Source organism: Ranitomeya imitator, chromosome 3, assembly GCF_032444005.1.
Source record: "Ranitomeya imitator isolate aRanImi1 chromosome 3, aRanImi1.pri, whole genome shotgun sequence".
In the NCBI taxonomy this organism is placed as follows: domain Eukaryota; kingdom Metazoa; phylum Chordata; class Amphibia; order Anura; family Dendrobatidae; genus Ranitomeya; species Ranitomeya imitator.
Window position 1 is genome coordinate 515,615,927 of NC_091284.1, and position 25,895 is coordinate 515,641,821.

Here is a 25,895-nt window from a genome sequence, read left to right on the forward strand (position 1 = left end):
TAGCATATAATAGGTGCTGTTTGGGGAGGTTGGAGATGGGTATGTAGGGGGCTTACTATTATAATTATACTTATTATTAGGGTGTCTTTATTTAGAACATACAGTAAAAAAATACAAACAAGCAATCGAACAATGATGAGACAAAAATGGACATATGGTGTGAAACCCCACACCAAGCTGTCACCATGCAAAAAAACATGCAGACTGCGTGACCCAGGTCCCCATGTAAACGACGTATGTATAGGGGGATAAAGCAACCGGATGAGAGTACTATTAAGGCAGTTGGGCAAAATATAGCTAGTGTCCAGGGTACCTCACAGGACCAATAAGGTGTCCATACTACTATATATATATATACCCCACTGGGTTACAACTGAAAGGCCCCTGCCTATACATCAGTACAACCACCAGCAAGCCGCACATAGTCAGCCAAAATATAAGTGCACTGGTGTAAAGTGCACCATGCTCACACTGCCGCCATAAGGGGCAAAGGATCCCACACGGCCAATCCAAACCAAAATCACTAGCAGTATATATTGCACAGAAGTAAATTACCTCTTATGGATTACCCACGGTGCAACCCGGTCACAGTCGGCACGTCACCCGACGCGCGTTTCAGAGAAACAACTCCTTCGTCAGGGGGGCGTGTCAGAATGCACAGGAAGATGGGTTTAAATAGCCGGCCAATGATAGCAGCCGCGGCGCCGACCGGAAGTGACGCAGGCGTCGCTACGGCAACCGCGACTCTCAGGCGGCGGTGACGTCATGCAGGAGCGCCGCCAGAGTCATGGCAACCATTCCAGCATAGAGACGCCCCGGAATGGCGGGGCCGAGTGCGCCTGCGTGCAGGCAGCGCCGAGGATGACATCAACTGGTCCGCACTAAATACATACAAATTTACTAAGCATACCTCGAGGTGGAAAGATGGAAGAAAAGTAAAAAGCAAGAATAGAGACTATACCTATCTCGGAAGAACTCGCCCACAGACAGTGAGTAACATGCCATATCAGTAGCTTGCCTATGGGCAGGACCTAACAAGCTCAATACGGAAGACATATATAATAACAATATAAACGCCATATCCGTGTATCAATACATAATACACATACATAAAACAAAAAACAAAAAACTCCCCCACCAAGATACAAAAAACCCTAAAAAGCCTTAAAAAGACCCATAACACAGGAAATATACAAATCCTACTCATGCCGGTGCGTATGTACCACGAAGCATACCCACCCGTAAATAGATACAGCGGCAAGACCACATATAGACAATAGCAAGTACACAAAAATATATATATATAGCAAAAAAATAAATCAATAATAATATAACAGTATAATAAGTAGTACGCCGCTGTTGTAATATGCTCTTGATGGAACTCTTCCAGAAGACGTAACACGTGGTCCTAATACCAGAAGCACCAGAGAGAACATGGATCCCATGCATAGGTCAGCCGACACCACACAATACTAAATCTAAAAAGATAAAACAAGTAGTTAAAAACAAGCACAGTGGCACCTCAATGCAGACGACCACACCATACGTGCCTCCCACCAGCATCACAGAAACGACGCATAACTGATAGTTTCGTTGAGTCCATTGGGGTGGACCGTATTTAACGTCCACATCCACTGAGTCTCAAGCTGTGCCACCCGTTGAGAAACTCTACCTCCTCTAATGTCTAATTCCAACATGTCAATACCTTTGACTCTTAAGGCCCTGCTGTCACAGTTGTGATGTAATCTAAAATGCCTTGGTATCGTTTTTAACGTTTGTATGTCTGATACTTGTGCCGCCGCCTCAATCCCAAGGACATGCTCTCTCACTCTTATTTTCAACTGCCGCGTTGTTAGGCCTACGTAGATCAATGGGCAGGGGCAGGACGCATAGTATATTACATTTTTTGATGTGCATGTAATACACTTCGTTATTTTAAAGGTTCTCTGCCCAGCGGAGTCCACAAACGTGTCCTCCCTCACGATGTTGCTACACGCCACGCAGTGACCACAGGCCCGGCAGCCACCCCTTGGTTTAATATTAGGGTAATTGAGAAACGTCCTTGATGGATTACCGATGTAGTGACTACGCACCAAGTGATCGCGCATGTTCCTAGCCCTGCGGTAGGTGATCAATGGTCGATTGGGTAGCAGTTTAGCCAGCGTCGGGTCAGTCCTTAAAATCGGCCATGCATTCTCTAATACGTTGCGTATGGACCCTGCCCGAGAGTTGAAATTCGTCACAAATCTGATGACCTCAGAGCCATCACTCCTTGCTCTGTTCCCATATAGTAAGGCATTCCTGTCGCTATATTTCGCACGTGTGTATGCCCGTTTGATAGCCCGATTGCTATACCCCCGTTCTTTAAAGCGTGATTTCAAATCCCTGGCTTGGGTCTCAAATTCTTCATTAGTGGAGCATATGTGGCGTATGCGCAGAAATTGCCCTATGGGAACAGCATGTACCATGTGCCTCGGGTGAGAGGAGGATGCATGGAGTAGGCTATTCGTGGCCGTTGGTTTTCTGTAGATTGTGGTTTGAATAGTATCACCACTATCCCTCGTCAATTTTACATCCAAGAATTCAATATTAGAGGTGTCAAATGTAGCAGTCAGTCTGATTTTCCTCTCATTATCATTAAGACTTGTCACAAACCCAATGAAGGCCTCGCTACTCCCCTGCCAGATAACAAGAACGTCATCTATTTAGCACGCCCAAAGAAGGACGCGCTCCATAGATAACAGACTATCTGACTGTAGGAGGTCCCTCTCCCACAGCCCCAGGAACAGGTTGGCGTAGGCAGGCGCAAAGGTCGCCCCCATAGCTGTTCCCTGGAGCTGCAGGAAGAAGGACCACCTAAACGTAAAAAAATTATGGGTAATCGTAAATTTGAGAACCTCCAAAACAAATGATGCAAAATCATGGGAACAGTTGGACATGGATAAAAGGAATTGTGTGGCCGCCAGACCATCACTATGGCGGATGCTGGTATACAATGACTCCACGTCCATTGCCCCCATGATCGTATCCTCCCCCAGCTTTAAATCATCCACCCTCCGTAGGAGTTGATTCGTATCTTTCAAGAACGAAGGAAGTTCTTCCACAAGCGGTTGCAAGATTGAATCGATCCATTTATTCACCGCCTCTAAATAATTCCCCCTCCCCGAGACGATCGGGCGTCCAGGTGGTATTGACACGTTTTTATGCGTCTTGGGAAGGAGGTAGAAGGTTGCTATTGACGGCTCCGTGACAATGAGTGCAGTACATAGTTCCTTGGTGATAGTACCCCTAACCGTGGCCCTATCGAGTATCTCCCTGAGTTGTGTGCAGTAGGCGGACAAGGGGTTGTAGGTTAGTTTTTTATAACATGTAGAGTTGGACAGCTGCCGCATGGCCTCCTTCTCATACATTACCAATGGCCATATAACTATATTCCCCCCCTTGTCCGCCGGCTTGATCACAACATCAGGGAGTTCCCTTAGCTGTTTCAGCCGCACTCTCTCGCTTCTCGTTAGATTATCATTTCGTATAGACTGGGGGATGTGTGCCACCCCCTCACTGGCCACTTTAACAAACATATCAATAGCACCACAACTTGATAGTGGGGTGACGTGCCGACTGTGACCGGGTTGCACCGTGGGTGATCCATAAGAGGTAATTTACTTCTGTGCAATATATACTGCTAGTGATTTTGGTTTGGATTGGCCGTGTGGGATCCTTTGCCCCTTATGGCGGCAGTGTGAGCATGGTGCACTTTACACCAGTGCACTTATATTTTGGCTGACTATGTGCGGCTTGCTGGTGGTTGTACTGATGTATAGGCAGGGGCCTTTCAGTTGTAACCCAGTGGGGTATATATATATATAGTAGTATGGACACCTTGTTGGTCCTGTGAGGTACCCTGGACACTAGCTATATTTTGCCCACCTGCCTTAATAGTACTCTCATCCGGTTGCTTTATCCCCCTATACATACATCGTTTACATGGGGACCTGGGTCACGCAGTCTGCATGTTTTTTTGCATGGTGACAGCTTGGTGTGGGGTTTCACACCATATGTCCATTTTTGTCTCATCATTGTTCGATTGCTTGTTTGTATTTTTTTACTGTATGTTCTAAATAAAGAGTATTTTTATAGTTATTAACCAGGTTTGGTCGTTCTTTGTGATTCTCACATCCCCAGTTTGTTGCTCTTTTACGACTTGGTGTATTATGAATCCAACATAGGTGCAACATTTGGATATTATATTGCGTGATGTTGCTGTATAATACCTATTTTTCTGTATTATTAGGGTAACATAGTAACATAGTAACATAGTTAGTAAAGCCGAAAAAAGACATTTGTCCATCCAGTTCAGCCTATATTCCATCATAATAAATCCCCAGATCTACGTCCTTCTACAGAACCTAATAATTGTATGATACAATATTCTTCTGCTCCAGGAAGACATCCAGGCCTCTCTTGAACCCCTCGACTGAGTTCGCCATCACCACCTCCTCAGGCAAGCAATTCCAGATTCTCACTGCCCTAACAGTAAAGAATCCTCTTCTATGTTGGTGGAAAAACCTTCTCTCCTCCAGACGCAAAGAATGCCCCCTTGTGCCCATCACCTTCCTTGGTATAAACAGATCCTCAGCGAGATATTTGTATTGTCCCCTTATATACTTATACATGGTTATTAGATCGCCCCTAAGTCGTCTTTTTTCTAGACTAAATAATCCTAATTTCGCTAATCTATCTGGGTATTGTAGTTCTCCCATCCCCTTTATTAATTTTGTTGCCCTCCTTTGTACTCTCTCTAGTTCCATTATATCCTTCCTAAGCACCGGTGCCCAAAACTGGACACAGTACTCCATGTGCGGTCTAACTAGGGATTTGTACAGAGGCAGTATAATGCTCTCATCATGTGTATCCAGACCTCTTTTAATGCACCCCATGATCCTGTTTGCCTTGGCAGCAGCTGCCTGGCACTGGCTGCTCCAGGTAAGTTTATCATTAACTAGGATCCCCAAGTCCTTCTCCCTGTCAGATTTACCCAGTGGTTTCCCATTCAGTGTGTAATGGTGATATTGATTCCTTCTTCCCATGTGTATAACCTTACATTTATCATTGTTAAACCTCATCTGCCACCTTTCAGCCCAAGTTTCCAACTTATCCAGATCCATCTGTAGCAGAATACTATCTTCTCTTGTATTAACTGCTTTACATAGTTTTGTATCATCTGCAAATATCGATATTTTACTGTGTAAACCTTCTACCAGATCATTAATGAATATGTTGAAGAGAACAGGTCCCAATACTGACCCCTGCGGTACCCCACTGGTCACAGCGACCCAGTTAGAGACTATACCATTTATAACTACCCTCTGCTTTCTATCACTAAGCCAGTTACTAACCCATTTACACACATTTTCCCCCAGACCAAGCATTCTCATTTTGTGTACCAACCTCTTGTGCGGCACGGTATCAAACGCTTTGGAAAAATCGAGATATACCACGTCCAATGACTCACCGTGGTCTAGCCTATAGCTTACCTCTTCATAAAAACTGATTAGATTGGTTTGACTGGAGTGATTTCTCATAAACCCATGCTGATATGGAGTTAAACAGTTATTCTCATTGAGATAATCCAGAATAACATCCCTCAGAAACCCTTCAAATATTTTACCAACAATAGAGGTTAGACTTACTGGCCTATAATTTCCAGGTTCACTTTTAGAGCCCTTTTTGAATATTGGCACCACATTTGCTATGCGCCAGTCCTGCGGAACAGACCCTGTCGCTATAGAGTCCCTAAAAATAAGAAATAATGGTTTATCTATTACATTACTTAGTTCTCTTAGTACTCGTGGGTGTATGCCATCCGGACCCGGAGATTTATCTATTTTAATCTTATTTAGCCGGTTTCGCACCTCTTCTTGGGTTAGATTGGTGACCCTTAATATAGGGTTTTTCATTGTTTCTTGGGATTTCACCTAGCATTTCATTTTCCACCGTGAATACCGTGGAGAAGAAGGTGTTTAATATGTTAGCTTTTTCCTCGTCATCTACAACCATTCTTTCCTCACTATTTTTTAAGGGGCCTACATTTTCAGTTTTTATTCTTTTACTATTGATATAGTTGAAGAACAGTTTGGGATTAGTTTTACTCTCCTTAGCAATGTGCTTCTCTGTTTCCTTTTTGGCAGCTTTAATTAGTTTTTTAGATAAAGTATTTTTCTCCCTATAGTTTTTTAGAGCTTCAATGGTGCCATCCTGCTTTAGTAGTGCAAATGCTTTCTTTTTACTGTTAATTGCCTGTCTTACTTCTTTGTTTAGCCACATTGGGTTTTTCCTATTTCTAGTCCTTTTATTCCCACAAGGTATAAACCGCTTACACTGCCTATTTAGGATGTTCTTAAACATTTCCCATTTATTATCTGTATTATTAGTTCTGAGGATATTGTCCCAGTCTACCAGATTAAGGGCATCTCTAAGCTGGTCAAACTTTGCCTTCCTAAAGTTCAGTGTTTTTGTGACTCCCTGACAAGTCCCCCTAGTGAAAGACAGGTGAAACTGTACAATATTGTGGTCGCTATTTCCTAGATGCCCGACCACCTGCAGATTTGTTATTCTGTCAGGTCTATTAGATAGTATTAGGTCTAAAAGTGCTGCTCTTCTGGTTGGATTCTGCACCAATTGTGAAAGATAATTTTTCTTGGTTATTAGCAGAAATCTGTTGCCTTTATGGGTTTCACAGGTTTCTGTTTCCCAGTTAATATCCGGGTAGTTAAAGTCCCCCATAACCAGGACCTCATTATGGGTTGCAGCTTCATCTATCTGCTTTAAAAGTAGACTTTCCATGGTTTCTGTTATATTTGGGGGTTTGTAACAGACCCCAATGTGTGCACTCGCTCCGGAGTTGCTGCAGGTTTGACGCTGCATAGAACCCGCAGCTGCCAGATGTTACAACATAGTGGTTGGGATTCAAAGAAATCCCATGTCCACTGTGCGCCCACAGATGCCTGCGGATCAATAGAATTAATAGAATTTCAAAGGGAAATTTCACCCATGCAATGTATTGGACACGGTGAATCCGCAGGGTTCAGTGAATACGGATTAACCTGCATTCGATAGGTGGCAGTTCTTTGGACGCAGCGAACATGCGCTGCCTCCAAACGCTGCTACATCTGGATTTTTGTGCACCCCGCCTGACAGTGTTTAGTGTTCTGCACTACATTGCATGTGATTGGTGCTATTTGTGGAGGCAAGAGATGGGGAGGTAGGGGGCTTATTATTCTTACTATTTGGGTCTTATTATGGGCCTGGCCTGTTAGTATAACAATCTCTCATACAGACCATGGCATGAGTTGCATTGTATATAATAATTTCATACTAAGAAACCAGCTTATTATTGTTATAAAGTTATTAAAGATAACCTGACAGGTGATACATGCTGCCCAAACCATATGCAGCCTGGATAAGGCCCGGCTGTATGACCTCAGGTATTATTATATGTTTTTCTCTGGAAGACTGTGGCATTTCAGAGAAAACCATACTTTTAATAGCTACCGGGGACAGAATTGCGCTGTGCACTAGTAATACAGGTGGTCCCTGTTGGCTTCTCGTCGGCTGCTGGCAATGACTGATAAGTCTTTGCTTACGCACATATGTAGGAAGATGCTTGTCAGTCACAGTTACTTAAGAAGCATTATTGTTTATGGAAGCACCAGTAACGCAGCTACCAGGTGGCAGAGGGTACGGTCACCCCAGGGCCCCTTGATCGGAAGTGGCCACCCAGAGTTACCGAGTTACCACCACCCTTAAGTGTATTGGCATAAGCAGCACCCTGATATATTTAAGACTTGCGGTAATGAAGGGAGACAAGGTCTCTCTGCATCACTGCTCTCAATTTGGTAGAACGCATATCACATTAAGCCTGCAGTTTACAGAACGGCAGGGTGATACACTCAGGACTTTATAGTCCAGGTGCATTGACATCATTGCGCGGTGCCAAGACTCTAAAGTCCTGTGCGCATGCCAGCACAATGATATCGCATTGGTCTATCCACGCTTTGCTGGTTTACTCATCAGTAGCCTGGATATTTGGTGGAGTATTTGATGTTTTTTATTTTAATTAAACATTTGTTGTGACTGTGGGGACATCATAAATTATGGGTGAGATCCTCATACAGTACATTGTAGGGGGCCTCATATAGTGTGGGGTCTTCATAAAGTGTGGGGGCCATTATACAGCTTGGAGTACATTATATGGTGTGGGGAGTACTGTGAGGGACAAATATAAAGTGTGGGGACTACTGTGGGGCCATAATATAGTGGGAGAGCTAATGTGAGGGCCATTACACAGTTTAGGGGCCATCATGTGTGAAGACTAATATAAAGTGTAGGGGCCATTATATAGTGTTGGTGTTACTGTGGGGTCCATTATATTGTGTGAGGACTACTGTGGGAGTCATTATATTGTGTTTTGGGAAGCAGTGGGCCCATCGTACTGTGCATAGGAAAACTGTGGGTCCATCATATTGTACATATGGAAGCTGTGGGCCCCTCATACTGTGTATAGGGGAGCTGTGGGAGCAAGATACTGTGTATAGTTTAGCTGTGGGTCCCTCATACTATGCATAGAGGGGCTGTACATGAAAGGACTCACCGGACATTATTAAATGTTCAGTAGGCATTTAAGAAGCGTTATTGTTATAGGTTGCACTCAGAGTATTGTGATTGTCAAAGATGCACATGAAACATTATCACTTTCTAGGGGCAAAATGTGAAAACTATTTTCTAGGGCACCTGCACAGGGCATTAATATTTTTTACGCCTAGTTACGCCTTTAGCAAAATAAAAAAGACTCTTCGTAGTACAAAAAGGTATAACAGAACAAAAATGGAAATAACTAGTCCATATAAAGCATCGGCTAACTGGTTTAAATGTTAAACCTTCACTCTCAGACTCCAGCAGGGTCCGAACAGCACATGCAAGGCTTCCTCACCTTGCAAAACACACAGAGGAAGTGAGTCAGCCCCAGCTGCCTTAAATAGGACATTCCGATACTTTTACTGGAGGTAAGTGTGGAGCTCATCCCACTTTCAGCTGCTTGCAAAACCCGGACCCATAATCCGGGCCCATTAAAACACTTCTCAGCATTACGTGTGCTGCAGCCTGCTTCTCCTGGCACTACATCACTGAGGCTTGGCACCTCAGGGACACATATCTCCCATGACCTGTCCAGCTGCAACCCGACAATGATCATGGATTGTTCAAAGCAAAATATTTTGAAAAATCTTGAGTATCTGCATTGCCTTAGTTTTTTTTTCCCTTTTAATATGTTACATTTTTTTCTCATTTACAAAATGTATACCTAGAGCTATTTGTAGCAGCTTATAAATGATGATATGTTCTGCTAATTGATTTTAGCATTCACTATCAATGACCTTATTATAACTAATGAGCTAATTAGTGGTGACATCAATTGCTGAGGTATACAGTACATTATAGTGTCAAGCACCTGACACTTAGGGTACCGTCACACTATACCATTTCGATCGCTACGACGGTACGATTCGTGACATTCCAGCGATATCGTTACGATATCGCTGTGTCTGACACGCAGCAGCGATCAGGGATCCTGCTGAGAATCGTACGTCGTAGCAGATCGTATGGAACTTTCTTTCATCGCTGGATCTCCCGCTGTCATCGCTAGATCGGTGTGTGTGACACCGATCTAGCGATCTAGCGATGCGATCCAGCGATGCGTTCGCTTGTAACCAGGGTAAACATCGGGTAACTAAGCGCAGGGCCGCGCTTAGTAACCCGATGTTTACCCTGGTTACAAGCGTAAAACTAAAAAAAAACAAACAGCACATACTTACATTCTGGTGTCCGTCAGGTCCCTTGCCGTCTGCTTCCTGCACTGTGACTGCCGGCCGTAAAGTGAAAGCAGAGCACAGCGGTGACGTGCTTTCACTTTCACTTTACGGCCGGCAGTCACAGTGCGGGAAGCAGACGGCAAGGGACGTGACGGACACCAGATGTAAGTATGTGCTGTTTTTTTTTTTTTAGTTTTACGCTTGTAACCAGGGTAAACATCGGGTTACTAAGCGCGGTCCTGCGCTTCGTTACCCGATGTTTACCCTGGTTACCCAGGGACCTCGGCATCGTTGGTCGCTGGAGAGCTGTCTGTGTGACAGCTCCCCAGCGACCACACTACGATTTACCTATGATCACGGCCAGGTCATATCGCTGGTCGTGATCGTAGGTAAATCGTATAGTGTGACGGTACCCTAAGGCTGGAGAAGCACAGAATTAGCGACATTTTTATTTTTCACTTAATCTGTGCACAACATTACAATATTAAGTAAAAAGTAAGACAAATTAAGAGAAAACATTGAAAATTAATATATAAGTATTTTTTAAGTTTCTGTAAAAATTCACCAGTGTATTATTATTATTATTATTATTATTATTCATTATTATAGCACCATTTATTCCATGGCGCTTTACATGTGAGGAGGGGTATACCTAATAAAAACAGGTACAATAATCTTAAACAATACAAGTCACGACAAGTACAGAAGGAGAGTGGACCCTGCCCACAAGGGCCCACAATCTCCAAGGGATGGGTGAGGATAGAGCTGGTCGTGCAGTGGCTTGGTCAAGCGGTGGTTACTGCAGGTTGTAGCCTTGTAGGAAGAGGTGGGTTTTCAGGTTGTTTTTGAAGGTTTCGATGGTAGGTGAGAATCTGATATGTTGTGGTATAGAGTTCCAGAGTAGGGGTGATGCGCGATTATGAGAAGGGGAGTAAAGAAGGAGATCTTGTGAGGATCGGAGGTTACGTGCAGGAAAGTACCGGGAGACGAGGTCACAGATGTATGGAGGAGACAGGTTGTGGATGGCTTTACAAAGGTTTTCCTTGTTCTGGCAAATGAATGACATAGAGGGTCGGTGGCAAGTAGCTATTCTAACTTTGGAAAAACAGAGAACCATTATAAGAACTGGTCAAATACTTCCACTGACAAAAAAAGCCGATTGTCAGGCATTAGAGAAACCATGAACTGGCTGAGGTTTGCAAAACAACTTTTCTAACATGGTGAAATGATTTGATATGCAGGCATCATCAAGCCACCAACAATATGTTCAAAATTAAATCAACTGAACCGGTAAATTTAGTGTTCTAGTTTAAGAAAAGACCATATATTAAAAGTGATTCTATCAGCAGGTTTTTGCTATGTAATCTGACAAAAATATGATGTACGTTCAGAGACCTTGATTCAATGATGTATCTAATGCCTGCCAATCAGCTTTTTTTTGTCAGTGGAAATATTTGACCAGTTCTTATAATGGTTCTCTGTTTTTCCAAAGTTAGAATAGCTACTTGCCAACGACCCTCTACGTCATTCATTTAGTTCATTGGGTGCAGCAATTAAAATACAATCACACTTTTCCCTGTTGCAGCTTTAGCAGAGCAGATATCTTGAGCTGTATATAACACTTCACTGATTGGCAGCTTTACGTGTACAAAGTATTGTGAGAGGAAACTGCTAATCAGTGTTGGGAGTGTGGTTGGACTAGGAGGCACAAGGCAGATTGTCCTGTAATTTCCTTCTTATCAAAAAAACTTATTGTATTGGAACAGAAAAACATATCCCAGCAAGTGACATATTACAGTAATCAGGCTTTTTTCCACTACATCATAGTGCTCTCAGATGACATAACATCTGGTGATATGTTCCCTTTAAGTTTAAAGAACCTTCAGAAAGATGGTGCCTTGTGGAAAATGCAAAATCTGCTGCCATATTTCTTGGTAAGACTTTGTAGCATATTTTTTTAAAAGAATTTTTTTTATGTTTAGCAGGCTAATGACTTTAACCCCTTCATGACCAGGGGATTTTTCGTTTTTCCGTGTTCGTTTTTCGCTCCCCTCCTTCCCAGAGCCATAACTTTTTTATTTTTCCGTCAATTTGGCCATGTGAGGGCTTATTTTTTGCGGGACGAGTTGTACTTTTGAACGACATCATTGGTTTTAGCATGTCGTGTACTAGAAAACGGGAAAAAAATTCCAAGTGCGGTGAAATTGCAAAAAAAGTGCAATCCCACATTGGTTTTTTGTTTGGCTTTTTTGCTAGGTTCACTAAATGCTAAAAATGACCTGCCATTATGATTCTCCAGGTCATTTCGAGTTCATAGACACCAAACATGACTAGGTTATTTTTTATCTAAGTGGTGAAAAAAAATTCCAAACTTTGCTAAAAAAAAAAAAAAAAAAATTGCGCCATTTTCCGATACTCGTAGCGTCTCCATTTTTCGTGATCTGGGGTCGGTTGAGGGCTTATTTTTTGCGTGCCGAGATGACGTTTTTAATGATAGCATTTCGGTGCAGATACGTTCTTTTGATCGCCCGTTATTGCATTTTAATGCAATGTCGCGGCGACCAAAAAAACGTAATTCTGGCGTTTCGAGTTTTTTTCCCGCTACGCTGTTTAGCGATCAGGTTAATACTTTTTTTTATTTGATAGATCGGGCAATTCTGAGCGCGGCGATACCAAATATGCGTAGATTTGATTTTTTTTTATTGATTTATTTTGATTGGGGCGAAAGGGGGGTGATTTAAACTTTTATGTTTTTTTTATTTTTTTCACATTTTTTTAAACTTTTTTTTTTAACTTTTGCCATGCTTCAATAGCCTCCATGGGAGGCTAGAAGCAGGGACAGCACGATCGGCTCTGCTACATAGCAGCGATCTGCTGATTGCTGCTATGTAGCAGAATTGCACGTGTGCTGTGAGCGCCGACCACAGGGTGGCGCTCACAGCGACGGGCAATCAGTAACCATAGAGGTCTCAAGGACCTCTATGGCTACAATGGAGACGCATCGCCGACCCCCGGACATGTGACGGGGGTCGGCGATGACGTCATTTCCGGCCGCCCGGCCGGAAGCGGTAGTTAAATGCCGCTGTCTGCGTTTGACAGCGGCATTTAACTAGTTAATAGGTGCGGGCAGATCGCGATTCTGCCCGCGCCTATTACGGGCACATGTCAGCTGTTCAAAACAGCTGACATGTCCCGGCTTTGGTGCGGGCTCACCGCGGAGCCCTGCATCAAAGCAGGGGAGCCGGCATCGGACGGTATAGTACGTCCGATGCCGGTAAGGGGTTAAGGGTATGTTCACACGTTCCTGATTTCCATCCTTTTTTTTTCAGGACTGTTTTTTAAAAAACTGCAGCTCTTGGCAGAAAACGCAGGTCCTTTTTTTGGTCCTTTTTTGGTCCTTTTTTGATGCGTTTTTTTATGCGTTTTTTGATCCTTTTTTTGATCCTTTTTTTATGCAGTTTTCTATGCAGAGTCTGTGTGTTTTCTAGGAAGTTTTTTAGGGTTAAAATGGCTGAAAATACCCTAACCCTACCCCTAACCCTAACCCTACCCCTAACCCTAACCCTACCCCTACCCCTAACCCTACCCCTAACCCTAACCCTAACCCTACCCCTAACCCTAACCCTACCCCTAACCCTACCCCTAACCCTACCCCTAACCCTATTCTAACCTTAGTGGAAAAAAAAAATTCTTAATTTTTTTTTATTGTCCCTACCTATGGGGGTGACAAAGGGGTGGGGGGTGTCATTTACTATTTTTTTTTATTTTGATCACTGAGATAGATTATATCTCAGTGATCAAAATGCACTTTGGAACGAATCTGCCGGCCGGCAGATTCGGCAGGCGCACTGCGCATGCGCCCGCCATTTTGCAAGATGGCGGCGCCCAGGGAGAAGACGGCCGGACGGACACCGGGACACCGGGTAAGTATAAGGGGGGGAGATTAGGGCACGGGGGGGGCATCGGAGCACTGGTGGGGGCATCGGAGCATGGGCCGGTGGGATTGGAGCACGGGGGGCGGGATCGGAGCACGGGGGGGGGCAGCCACACTCCGCCCACGCACTTCCGCCCGCTTCCCCGCACTTCCTGCTGCAGCGGTTCTGCACCACAAACCGCAGTAAAACCCGCAGATATTTTTTTCATCTGCGGGTTTTACTGCGGGTTTGACCTCACAATGGAGGTCAATGGGTGCAGAACCGCTGCGGCTCCGAAAAAAGAAGTGACATGGTACTTCTTTTTTCGCGCAGCTATTCAGCGCTGCTTTTTTTTTTATTTTCCGCATTGTGGGCACAGCAGTTCCTGTTTTCCATAGGGTACAATGTAATGTACCCTGCATGGAAAACAGCTGCGGACCCGCAGCGGGAAAATCGCGGCAATTCCGCATGAAAAAAAGGATCGTGTGAACATGGCCTTAGATTATAAAATATTTGTCCATAAATTTATTTGCCAAAACAATGGTAGAATTTTATTTTCAGTATATACATTTTTCATTTTTCTTGCAGACTATAATGACATCTTGGTGACGTGTGGTCCACAGGAAATTGAACTCTACATTTACTTGTGCCCCGTTTACTTTGCTGGGTATAATGAAAGCCAACTTTATATGAATGATGTTTTTTCTAACCCAAGTTGTCAGGGTACAATTGATTTATCTGGTACAATGGATTCAGTACCGTTCTTGAAGTTTGTTTTTTCAATCAATGACAGTTCAACTTGTAGAAGTTCATTCCAGGTAAGGTCTCATTTTTTTCATAAGGTGTATGATACATGATAAAACAATTTGCTTGAATATTCTGTTTATCATGTTCTATTTTAAAGTAATTTTTCAGTCTCTCAAATATGTAACATGTAAACATGTTGAAAGATGTTTTAGTGGTAAAAGAAATCCTAATTTTATATGTCTAATAAAAATGCATAGCAGTAATGTAATTGCATCACTCAAGATTCATGGCAGATATATAAAGTATATATATATTAATGTATATACAGTGGGGAATGTAAGTATTTGATCCACTGCCCATTTTGCTAGTTTTCCCAGCTACAAAGGATGGAAAGGTCTGTAATTTTTATGTATGGTGCACGTCAACTGTGTGAGATAGAATCTAAAATTAAAAAATAGAAAATCACATTGTATGATTTTTAAATAATTAAATTGTATTTTATTGCATGCAATATGTATTTGATCAGCTTCTAAACTGCAAGAATTCTGGCTCTCACACACCTGTTAGTTTTTCTTTAAATAGCCCTCCTCTGCACTCATTACCTTCATTAATTGCACCTTTTTGAATTCATTACCTGTATAAAAAATACCTGTCCACACACTCAAACAATCACACTTCAACCTCCCACTCTTCAATGGCCAAGACCAAATACTGTTTAAGGACACCAGGGACAAAATTGTAGACCTGCAAAAGGCTGAGCTGGGCTATATGATAACAGGAAAGTAAATCTTACTCGGTTTGGGGCTCAATGGAAGATCTTGCCTTGTGGGGTAAGGATGATTCTTAGAAAGGTCATGAATTATCCCCAATCTATGCGGAGGGCCTGGTCAATGACATGAAGAAAGCTGGGACCACAGACACAAACATTACCATTAGTAGCAAACTATGCTGTCATGAATTAAAATCATGCAGGGCATGGAAGATCATCCTTCTCAAGTCAGCACATATGCTGGCCCATTTGAAGTTTATCAATGAGCATCTGGATGATCCACAGGAGGCATGGGAGAAGATCATGTGGTGAGATAAGACCAAAAAAGAACTTTATGGTACCAACTCCACTCTTGTTTGGAGGAAGAAGTACAACCCCAAGAACATTGTCCCAACCGCGATGTATGGTGGGGGAAATATCATACTTGGTGCTGCTTTTATGCAAAAGGGACAGGACGATTGCACCGTTTTGAAGGGAGGATGTATGGCGTCACATATTGTGAAATTTTGGCCAACAACCTCCTTCCCTCAGTAAGAACATTGAAGATGGGTCATTATTAGGTCTTTCAGCATGACAGTGACCCGAAACACACAGCCAGGGCAACTAAGGAGTGACTGTAAGCAGCATTTGAAGAAAATTGGCAGCATATTAAAGGGAACCTGTCACCTGAATTTGGCGGTACTGGTTTGGGGTCATATGGGCGGAGTTTTTGGGAGTTTGATTCACCCTTTCCTTACCCGCTGGCTGCATGCTGGCTGAAATATTAGATTGAAGTTCATTCTCTGTCCTCCGTAGTACACGCCTGCGCAAGGCAATCTTACCTCGTGCAGGCGTGTACTATGGAGGACAGAGAATGAACTTCAATCCAATATTGCAGCCAGCATGCAGCCAGCGGGTAAGAAAAGGGTGAATCAAACACCCAAAAACTCCGCCCATATGACCCAAAACCAGTCCCGCCAAATTCAGGTGACAGGTTCCCTTTAAATAATTTTTGCAAGAGCTGTATATTTACAGTGGGAAAAGTAATTAAGAGACCACTGCAAAATGTTCAGTTTGTCTGATTTTTCTCTTTATAGGTATATTTTTGAGTAAAATGTAAATTGTTCATTTATTCTATAAACTTTTGACAACATGTCTCTGAATTTCCAAGCAATACTTTTTTTAATTTTTTTTCTGAAAAGGAGAAATGGTCAATATGAAAAAAAGTGCTTTTAGACCTCAAATAATGCAAAGAAAAAATGTTCAAAAACATTTAGAAACAACAATACTAATGTTTTAACTCAGGAAGAGTTCAGAAATTAATATTTTGTGGAATAGCCATGATTTATAATCACAGCTTTCGCGCGTCTTGGCATGCTTTCCATCAGTCTTTCACACTGCTTCTGGTGCAAAAATTTAAGCAGTTCTTCTTTGTTTGATGGATTGTGACTATCCATCATCCTCTTGAATACATTCCGGAGGTTTTCAATGGGGTTCTGGTCTGGAGATTGGGCTGCCAATGACAGGGTTTTGATGTCGTAGTATCTTAATTTTTGCCAGAGCTGTTTATTTACAGGCAGTTATTGACATATGTACATTTGACTTATGTAAAACCCCTAGATACAATCATCACATGTTAAAAAAACAAATGTTAACCTCACTGCTCCCCTCTGTGGCTGCCTGCTGTCCGGTCCTCTTTTTTCCAACTTTACATGCTGCATCCCTGTCTAATTCTTTATAGACTAGCATTTCTGGCCACATCCAGATGCCAGAGGTCATTGTGTGACATAAGGTCCCAGTATTGACATTGTGAACTTATGATGCTCAGTAGCATTTGAGGCTTGGATGTGGCCAGATGTCCAGAATGTAAGTGAGGAGGCTGAACATTCTTGATGCTATGGCAGGAAAAAGAGGACCAGATAGGGCAGTCTATGAATAGCGGGGTGGCTAGAGAGGTCAGCGATGAGATGAGCAATAGTTTTTTTTCAGGTCCTATTTCAGTAAAAAATAATAAATGTATAGACATATTAAATTTACAAACAAACCTACAGAACTTAGTTTATAGCCAAGAACAATCTGTGTATATTTTTATTTTTTCTATAAAGTGGATATATCAACTCTACGTTCCACTGTAAAAAGGTCAAGTTTTTGTCTTCTAAAAAAATCACACCAAGAAGAATCATTTCAGAACTTTCATCACCTTTAAAGAGGTCCTATAACTAAATTTCTCATTTTAAATTAGACAAAAGATGCAATAGTGGCAGGAGAGTAGTTTAAAACATTTATTTTTGTTTAATTTCACCTCTCTGTTGTGGAAACATTTGCTTTCAAAGTATTTGGCACATAACAAATTCATATTTTTTATGTCCAAATCTGCATTAAATTTCCAAAGCATTATATATATTATGAATCATTATGAATGTGGTAATCAAAATGTGGTTTATGTTTGCCACAAAAGTGATATTACCTAGAACTGAACTTTCCTTCAAATTTAAAATGAAAAGGCAAGAAAAAAATTGGTCCAGGAGGCTGCCAAGAGGCGTACAGCAACACTGAATGAGGCTCACAAATTTCTAGCAAGTGCTGGTTATGTACTGCATGTGACAACAATGTCCCATAATCTTCGTAATCTTCTGCAGCCAGCAAAGTACAGTGTAACATAAAGGTTATAAGGAACACCATACCCACAGTAAAGCATGGTTAAGGCAGCATTATTCTTTGTGCTGCATTTCTGCAGCTTGAACTGGTGCTTTAGGCAAGGTAGAGGGCATTATTAGCAGTCTCAAATATCAGCCAATTTTGCATCAAAACCTTCAGGCCTGTGTTAAGAAGTTGAACATGAAGAGAAATTTCACCTTACAGCAAAAGCCCTAAGCTTGCTTCCAAATCAATAAAAACAATGGATTTGCCAAAAGAAGATCTGATTTTTGGAATGGCCCAGCCAGAGTGCAGACTTGAATCCAATTGTCCAAGATATATACACTTTATGCACAATTATTAGGCAGTTTATATTATTGATGATTAATTTTATTATTGAACTACAATTCTGTTGGACAATCATAATAATAAACCTGAATATTTAAGTAAAAGTGAAGTTTTGTCTTTCTTAGGAGAAAATCTATGTGTGCAAAATTATTTAGCAACTATTAGTGTGCAGAATTATCATGCGACTAAATGAAAAACTAGAATTATCCCATCTCAAATGTTTATTTTTATTTGTTAAATTGAGAATAATAACCAAACAAATTAAACTCTGCAAACGTAAACCAATATAGCCAATCATCTGTTCAATAACAGTCATAGGCCTTCCATTCATGCAGTCTGCAAGTTTAGTAATCTGTTAATGAACTTTTTGGGCAGCACCAACCAGAGCCACTGTTCAGATAGGTGTATTGTTTCCTTTACTGTAAATCTCCCAGATAAGGAGGGCCCACAAGTTCTCAATAGGGTTTAACCCCTTCCCGACCTGTGACGCCACGTAGGCATCATGAAAGTCGGTGCCAATTCGACCTGTGACGCCTATGTGGCGTCATGAAGGGATCGCGTCCCTGCAGATCGGGTGAAAGGGTTAACTCCAATTTCACCTGATCTGCGGGAACAGGGGGAGTGCTACTTAATCCCAGGGGGGGTGGCTTCATCCCCCCTTGGCTACGATCACTCTGATTGGCTGTTGAAAGTGAAACAGCCAATCAGAGCGACTTGTAATATTTCACCTATGAAAACTGGTGAAATATTACAATCCAGCCATGGCCGATGCTGCAATATCATCGGCCATGGCTGGAAACCCTGATCTGCCTCCCCCCACCGCCACCGATCTCCTCCCCAGTCCTCCATCTTGTGCTCCACTCCCCTCCATCATCCTGTCTGCTTCCCCATCCTCCTGTCGGCTCCCCCCATGCTCCGATCCCCCCGTGCTCTGATCTCCCCCCTCATACTTACCGAGCCTCTCGGTGTCCATCCATCTCCTCCATGGGTGCCGCCATCTTCCAAAATGGTGGGCGCATGTGCAGTACGCCCGCCGAATCTGCCGGTTGGCAGATTCGTTCCAGGTACATTTTGATCACTGTGATAAAACCTATCACAATGATCAAAATAAAAAAAATAGTAAATGAACCCCCCTTTTATCACCCCCATAGGTAGAGACAATAATAAAATAAAGAAAAAAAACATTTTTTTTCCACTAGGGTTAGGGTTAGAACTAGGGTTAGGGTTAGAACTAGGGTTAGGGTTAGGGCTAGGGTTATGGTTAGAACTAGGGTTAGGGTTAGAATTAGGCTATGTGCACACGGTGCGGATTTGGCTGCGGATCCGCAGCAAATTGGGCGCAGATACGCAGCGGATTGGCCGCTGCGGATTCGTAGCAGTTTTCCATCAGGTTTACATTACCATGTAAACCTATGGAAAACCAAATCTGCTGTGCCCATGGTGCAGAAAATACAGCGCGGAAACGCTGCATTGTATTTTCCGCAGCATGTCAATTCATTGTGCGGATTCCGCAGCGTTTTACACCTGTTCCTCAATAGGAATCTGCAGGTGAAATCCGCACAAAAAACACTGGAAATCCACGGCACTGTGTTTTACCTGCGGATTTTTCAAAAATGGTGCAGAAAAATCTCACACAAATCCGCAACGTGGGCACATAGCCTTAGGGTTAGGGTTGAAATTAGAGTTAGGGATGGAATTAGGGCTAGGGTTGGAAATAGGGTTAAGATTAGGATTGTGGTTAGGGTTATGGTTAGGGGTGTGTTGGGTTTAAAGCTGTGGTTAGGGTTGGGATTAGGGTTAGGGTTGGGATTAGGGTTAGGATTAGGGTTAGGGTTGGGATTAGGGTTACGGGTATGTTGGGGTTAGGGTTGTGGTTAGGGGTGTGTTGGGGTTAGGGTTGTGATTAGGGTTATGGCTGCAGTTGGGATTAGGGTTAGGGGTGTGTAGGGGTTAGTGTTGGAGTTAGAATTGAGGGGTTTCCACTGTTTAGGCACATCAGGGGTCTACAAACGCAACATGGCGCCACCATTGATTCCAGCCAAAGTCAATTGGTGCTCCCTCCCTTCCGAGCCCTGATGTGCACCTAAACAGTAATTTACCCCCACATTTGGGGTACCAGCATACTCAGGACAAACTGGGAAACAACTCTTGTGGTCCAATTTCTCCTGTTACCCTTGCAAAAATAAAAAATTGCTTGCAAAAACATAATTTTTGAGGAAAGAAAAATGATTTTTTATTTTCACGACTCTGCGTTATAAACTTCTGTGAAGCACTTGGGGGTTCAAAGTGCTCAGCACACATCTAGGTAAGTTACTTGTGGGGTCTAGTTTCCAAAATGGGGTCACTTGTGGGAGGTTTCTACTGTTTAGGCACATCAGGGGATCTGCAAATGCAACGTGACGCCGGCAGACCATTCCATCACAGTCTGCATTCCAAAACGTCACTACTTCCCTTCCAAGCCCCGACGTGTACCCAAACAGTGGTTCATCCTCACATATGGGGTATCAGCGTACTCAGGAGAAACTGGACAACAAATTTTGGGGTCCAATTTCTCCTGTTACTCTTCTGAAAATAAAAAATTGCTGGCTAAAATATAATTTTTGAGGAAAGAAAAATGATTTTTTATTTCCCCGGCTCTGCGTTATAAACTTCTGTGAAGCACTTGGGGGTTTAAAGTGGTCACCGCAAATCTAGATAAGTTCCATGGGAGGTCTAGTTTCCAAAATGGGGTCACATGTGGGGGAGCTTCAATGTTTAGGCCCACAGGGGCTCTCCAAATGCGACATGGTGTCCGCTAACGATTGGAGCCAATTTTTCATTCAAAAAGTCAAATGGTGCTCCTTCTCTTCCGAGCCCTGCCGTGTGCCCAAACAGTGGTTTACCCCCACATGTGAGGTATCAGTGTACTCAGGAACAATTGCCCAATAAATTTTAGGATCCATTTTATCCCAGTGCCCATGTGGAAATGAACAAAATGTGGCTAAATAAATTTTTTGTGTTCTTGTGAAAAAAAGTACTTTTTCATTTTTACGGATCAATTTGGGCAGCACCTGGGGGTTCAAAGTGCTCACTATGCATCTAGATAAGTTCCTTGGGGGGTCTAGTTTCTAAAATGGGGTCACTTGTGGGGGAGCTCCAATCTTTAGGTACACAGGGGCTCTCCAAACATGACATGGTGTCTGCTAACGATTTGAGCTAATTTTTCATTCAAAAGTCAAATGGTGCTCCATCCCTTCTGAGCCTTGCTGTGTGCACAAACAGTGGTGTGTGACCACATATGAGGTATCGGTGTACTCAAGAGAAATTGCCCAACACATTTTAAGATCTATTTATCCTGTTGCCAATGTGAAAATGAAAAAATTGAGGCTAAAATAATTATTTTGTGAAAAAAGTACTTTTTCATTATTACAGAAGCACCTGGGGGTTCAAAGTGCTCACTATGCATCTAGATAAGCTCCTTGGGTGGTGTAGTTTCCAAAATGGGGTCACTTTTGGGGGAAGCTCCAATGTTTAGGCACACAGAAGCTCTCCAAACGCGACATGGTGTCTGCTAAAGATTGGAGCCAATTTTTCATTGAAAAAGTCAAATAGCGCTCCTTCCCTTCTGAGCCCTGTCGTGCACCCAAACAGTGGTTCCCCCCACATATGGGGTAGTGGTGTGGGTTAATGTACCAGCAGACTCATGTAGCAGTGTCTGGCCAATGGGCAGGATGAGGAGGAAACACAGATATAGTCCAAAGAATAAAGTAGGCCAAATGCAGTTCAAAATTGGTAACAGGACTAAACAGGCGGCATAGCTTTGTTCAGTGGAGGAAAACTGTAATGAGTGGCAGACACAGTTAGTAGGCCCAAGTAATAAAGTGGGCCAAATGAAGTTCAAAATTGGTAACAGGAGTAAACAGGCGGCACTGCTTTGTTCAGTGGAGGAGAACACCAAGCAGCGGCAGACACCGTTAGTAGGCCCAACCAAACAAGTTGCCCAAATGCAGTTTAATATCTGATATAGGCCGAAAACCTGAAGATTGAAGCTCAGCTTTGTTCAGTTGAGAAAAGCAAGCAGCCGAAGACACCGTTAGTTGGCCCAACCAAACAAGTAGCCCAAATGCAGTGTAATATCTGATATAGGCCGAAAGCCTGAAGATTGAACCACAGATTTGTAAAGTGGAGAAAAGCAAGCAGCCGCAGACACCGTTAGTACGCCCAATCAAACCAGTAGGCCAAATGCAGTTTAATATCTGATATAGGCCAAAAGCCTGAAGATTGAAGCTCAGATTTGTTCTGTGGAGGAGAATACCAAGCAGCGGCAGACACCGTTATTACACCCAACCAAACCAGTAGCCCAAATGCAGTTTTATATCTGATATAGGCCGAAAGCCTGAAGATTGAAGCTCAGATTTGTTCTGTGGAGGAGAACACCAAGCAGCGCCAGACACCGTTAGTATGCCCAACCAAACCAGTAGGCCAAATGCAGTTTAATCAATGATATAGGCCGAAAACCTGAAGATTGAAGCTCAGCTTTGTTCAGTTGAGAAAAGCAAGCAGCCGAAGACATCGTTAGTAGGCCCAACCAAACCGCATATTTTTAAATAACATTTTACAAATGGTGCTGATGTAAAGCAGACATGTGGGAAATATTATTTATTAATGGTTTGCTGTGGTATGACCATCTGGATTAAAGGGATAATCGTTCAAATGTAGAAAATTGCTAACTTTTTAACATTTGTCTCAAATTTTTGATATTTTTTATAAATAAACACAAAACATATTGACCTAAATTTACCATTATCATAAAGTATAATGTGTCACGAAAAAACAATCTCAAAATCACTGGGATTTGTTGAAGCATTGCAGAGTTATTACCACATAAAGTGATACTGGTCAGATTTCAAAAATTTGGCTCTGTCACTAAGGGGTTAATATCTGATATAGGCCGAAAGCCTGAAGATTGAAGCTCAGATTTGTAAAGTGGAGGAGAACACCAAGCAGCGGTAGACACCGTTAGTAGGCCCAACCAAACCAGTAGGCCAAATGCAGTTTAATATCTGATATAGGCCGAAAGCCTGAAGATTGAAGCTCAGCATTGTTCTGTGGAGGAGAACACCAAGCAGCGGCAGACACCGTTAGTACGCCTAACCAAACCAGTAGGCCAAATGCTGTTTAATCTCTGATATAGGCCGAAAGCCTAAAGATTGAAGCTCAGCTTTGTTCAGTTGAGAAAAGCAAGCAGCCAAAGAACCCCACTCCCAACGTTTAAGAAGATGGTCGAATATGCCCTTTCTCCAAAGACTCCTTAATATAGCTCCGCGTGGCGGTATGTTCAGGCACAGACAGGTTGAAAATTCGACCCTTAGGAAACTTACAGCCTGGAATTAAGTCAATAGCACAATCGCAGTCCCTGTGCGGTGGAAGGAAACTGGACTTGAGCTCATCGAATACATCCTGAAAATCAGACAAAAACTCTGGAATTTCAGAAGAGGAAGAAGAGGAGATTGACATCAAAGGAACATCATTATGAACCCCCTGACAACCCCAACTAGTCACAGACATGGACTTCCAATCCAACACAGGATTATGTACCTACAACCACAGAAAACCCAGCACGATAGCATCATGCAAAATATGCAACACCAGAAATCGACAATCTTCCTGATGGGCTGGCGCCATGCGCATGGTCACCTGTGTCCAAAACTTGGGCTTATTTTTAGCCAAGGGTGTAGCATCAACGCCCCTTAAAGGAATAGGGTTCTGCAAAAGCTGCAAGGGAAAACCACAACGCTTGGCAAACTCAAAGTCCATTAAGTTCAAGGCGGCGCCTGAATCCACAAACGCCATGACAGAAAATAGTGACAATGAGCAGATCAGGGACACAGATAACAAAAATTTAGGTTGTACAGTACTGATGGTAATTGAACTGGCGATCTTCTTTGTCCACTTAGGGCAGACAGAAATGACATGAGAAGCGTCGCCGCAATAATAACACAACCTATTCTGACGTCTGAAACCTTGTCGTTCCGTTCTAGACAGAATCCTATCACACTGCATTGGCTCAGGAATTTGCTCTGAGGATAACGCCACGGCGCGCACAGTTCTGCGCTCCCGCAAGCGCCGGTCAATCTAAATGGCCAGAGACATAGAATCACTCAGAACAGAAGGCGTGGGAAACCCCACGATAACATCTTTAACGGATTCAGAAAGACCCTTTCTGAAAATTGCCGCCAAAGCATCATTATTCCATTTAGTCAACACCAACCATTTTCTGAATTTCTGACAATACAATTCTGCAGCCTCTTGACCCTGAGACAGGGCCAACAAGGTCTTCTCAGCTTGATCCACAGAATTAGGTTCATCATATAACCATCCCAAAGCCTGAAAAAAGGAGTCTGCATCAAGCAAAGCCGGATTCCCAGATTCCAGGGAAAATGCCCAATCCTGCGGGTCGCCACGCAGCAGGGAGTTGACGATTTTAACCTGCTGAATGGAATCACCGGAGGATCAAGGTCTAAAAGCAAAAAACAGTTTACAGTTGTTTTTAAAACTCAAAAATTTGGACCTGTCACCAAAAAACAAATCAGGAGTAGGAATCTTCGGTTCTAAAACAGGAGTTTGAACAATATAATCAGAAATACCATGTACCCTAGCAGCAAGCTGGTCTACACGAGAAGCTAATTCCTGAACATTCATGCTAGCAGAAGGCTCTTCAGCCACCCAGGGATAAAGAGGGAGGAGAAGACAAAGTAGACTGAAGAAAAAAAAATGGCTCAAGACCTTTCTTCCCTTCTTCTGAGATGCATTTAACTCATTTTTGGCCAGTTGCACTGTTATGATCAGGTGACCTTGGAGCAGAATGAAAACTTTCCCTGGAGTAGGTGGTAACTATACAGACCGCAAACCCTGATCTTAACACCACAACTAGAAGTAGCCTTGGGGTGTGCCTAACAAAACCTAGACACCTCGACACAGCCGGAGGACTAAATACCCATATAGATGGAAATAGGAATACTATCTTGCCTCAGAGCAGAACCCCAAAGAATAGACAACCGCCCACAAATAAAGACTGTGAGTAGTAGAGGAAAAGACACACGCAGGCAGGAAACATGATTTAGCAAATGAGGCCACACTAGCTAAATAGGAAAGAATAGGACAGGATACTAAGCGGTCAGTATTAAAAATCCTTCCAAAAAATCCACAGGAGAAAATACAAAACTCCACCATCTAACTAAAGATGTGGAGTGCATATCTGCAACTCCAGAGAATCCAACAAGACTGAGAAAACACTGACACAGTCTAAGCTGGACAAGAGAAAAACAAATGAATAGCACAGAATACTAGCACACCGCATGTGTGCCACGGAAAAAGAAACAGACACTTATCTTTTGCTGAATTGGCAGCTAAGCAGGAGAGCCAGAAAGTGATCCAACACTTCACAAGAAACATTGACAACTGGCAAGGACTAATGAGTCCTGCAAACCTAAATACCCCAGTCAGATTTGCAATCAGCAGATACACCTGTCCAGAACTGCAGGCCAGGGACAACTGCATTACCACCTGCAGCCACCGGAGGGAGCCCAAAAGCAGAGTTCACAACACTAGGCCTAAAATGAAAAAGTAGGCTAGATGCAGGTTTAAATAGGTTAC

General features: G+C 42.9%; 1 protein-coding gene across 1 annotated transcript in view; it reads left to right on the top strand.

Moving 5' to 3' along the window:
* Nucleotides 1–25,895, top strand: part of LOC138670423 (zona pellucida-like domain-containing protein 1) — a 99,525-nt gene that overhangs the window by 21,106 nt on the left and 52,524 nt on the right. The window contains exon 3 of the mRNA XM_069757749.1: nucleotides 14,369–14,598. Coding sequence (XP_069613850.1) covers nucleotides 14,369–14,598 — 230 coding nt within the window. The remainder of the gene's footprint in view (nucleotides 1–14,368; nucleotides 14,599–25,895) is intronic.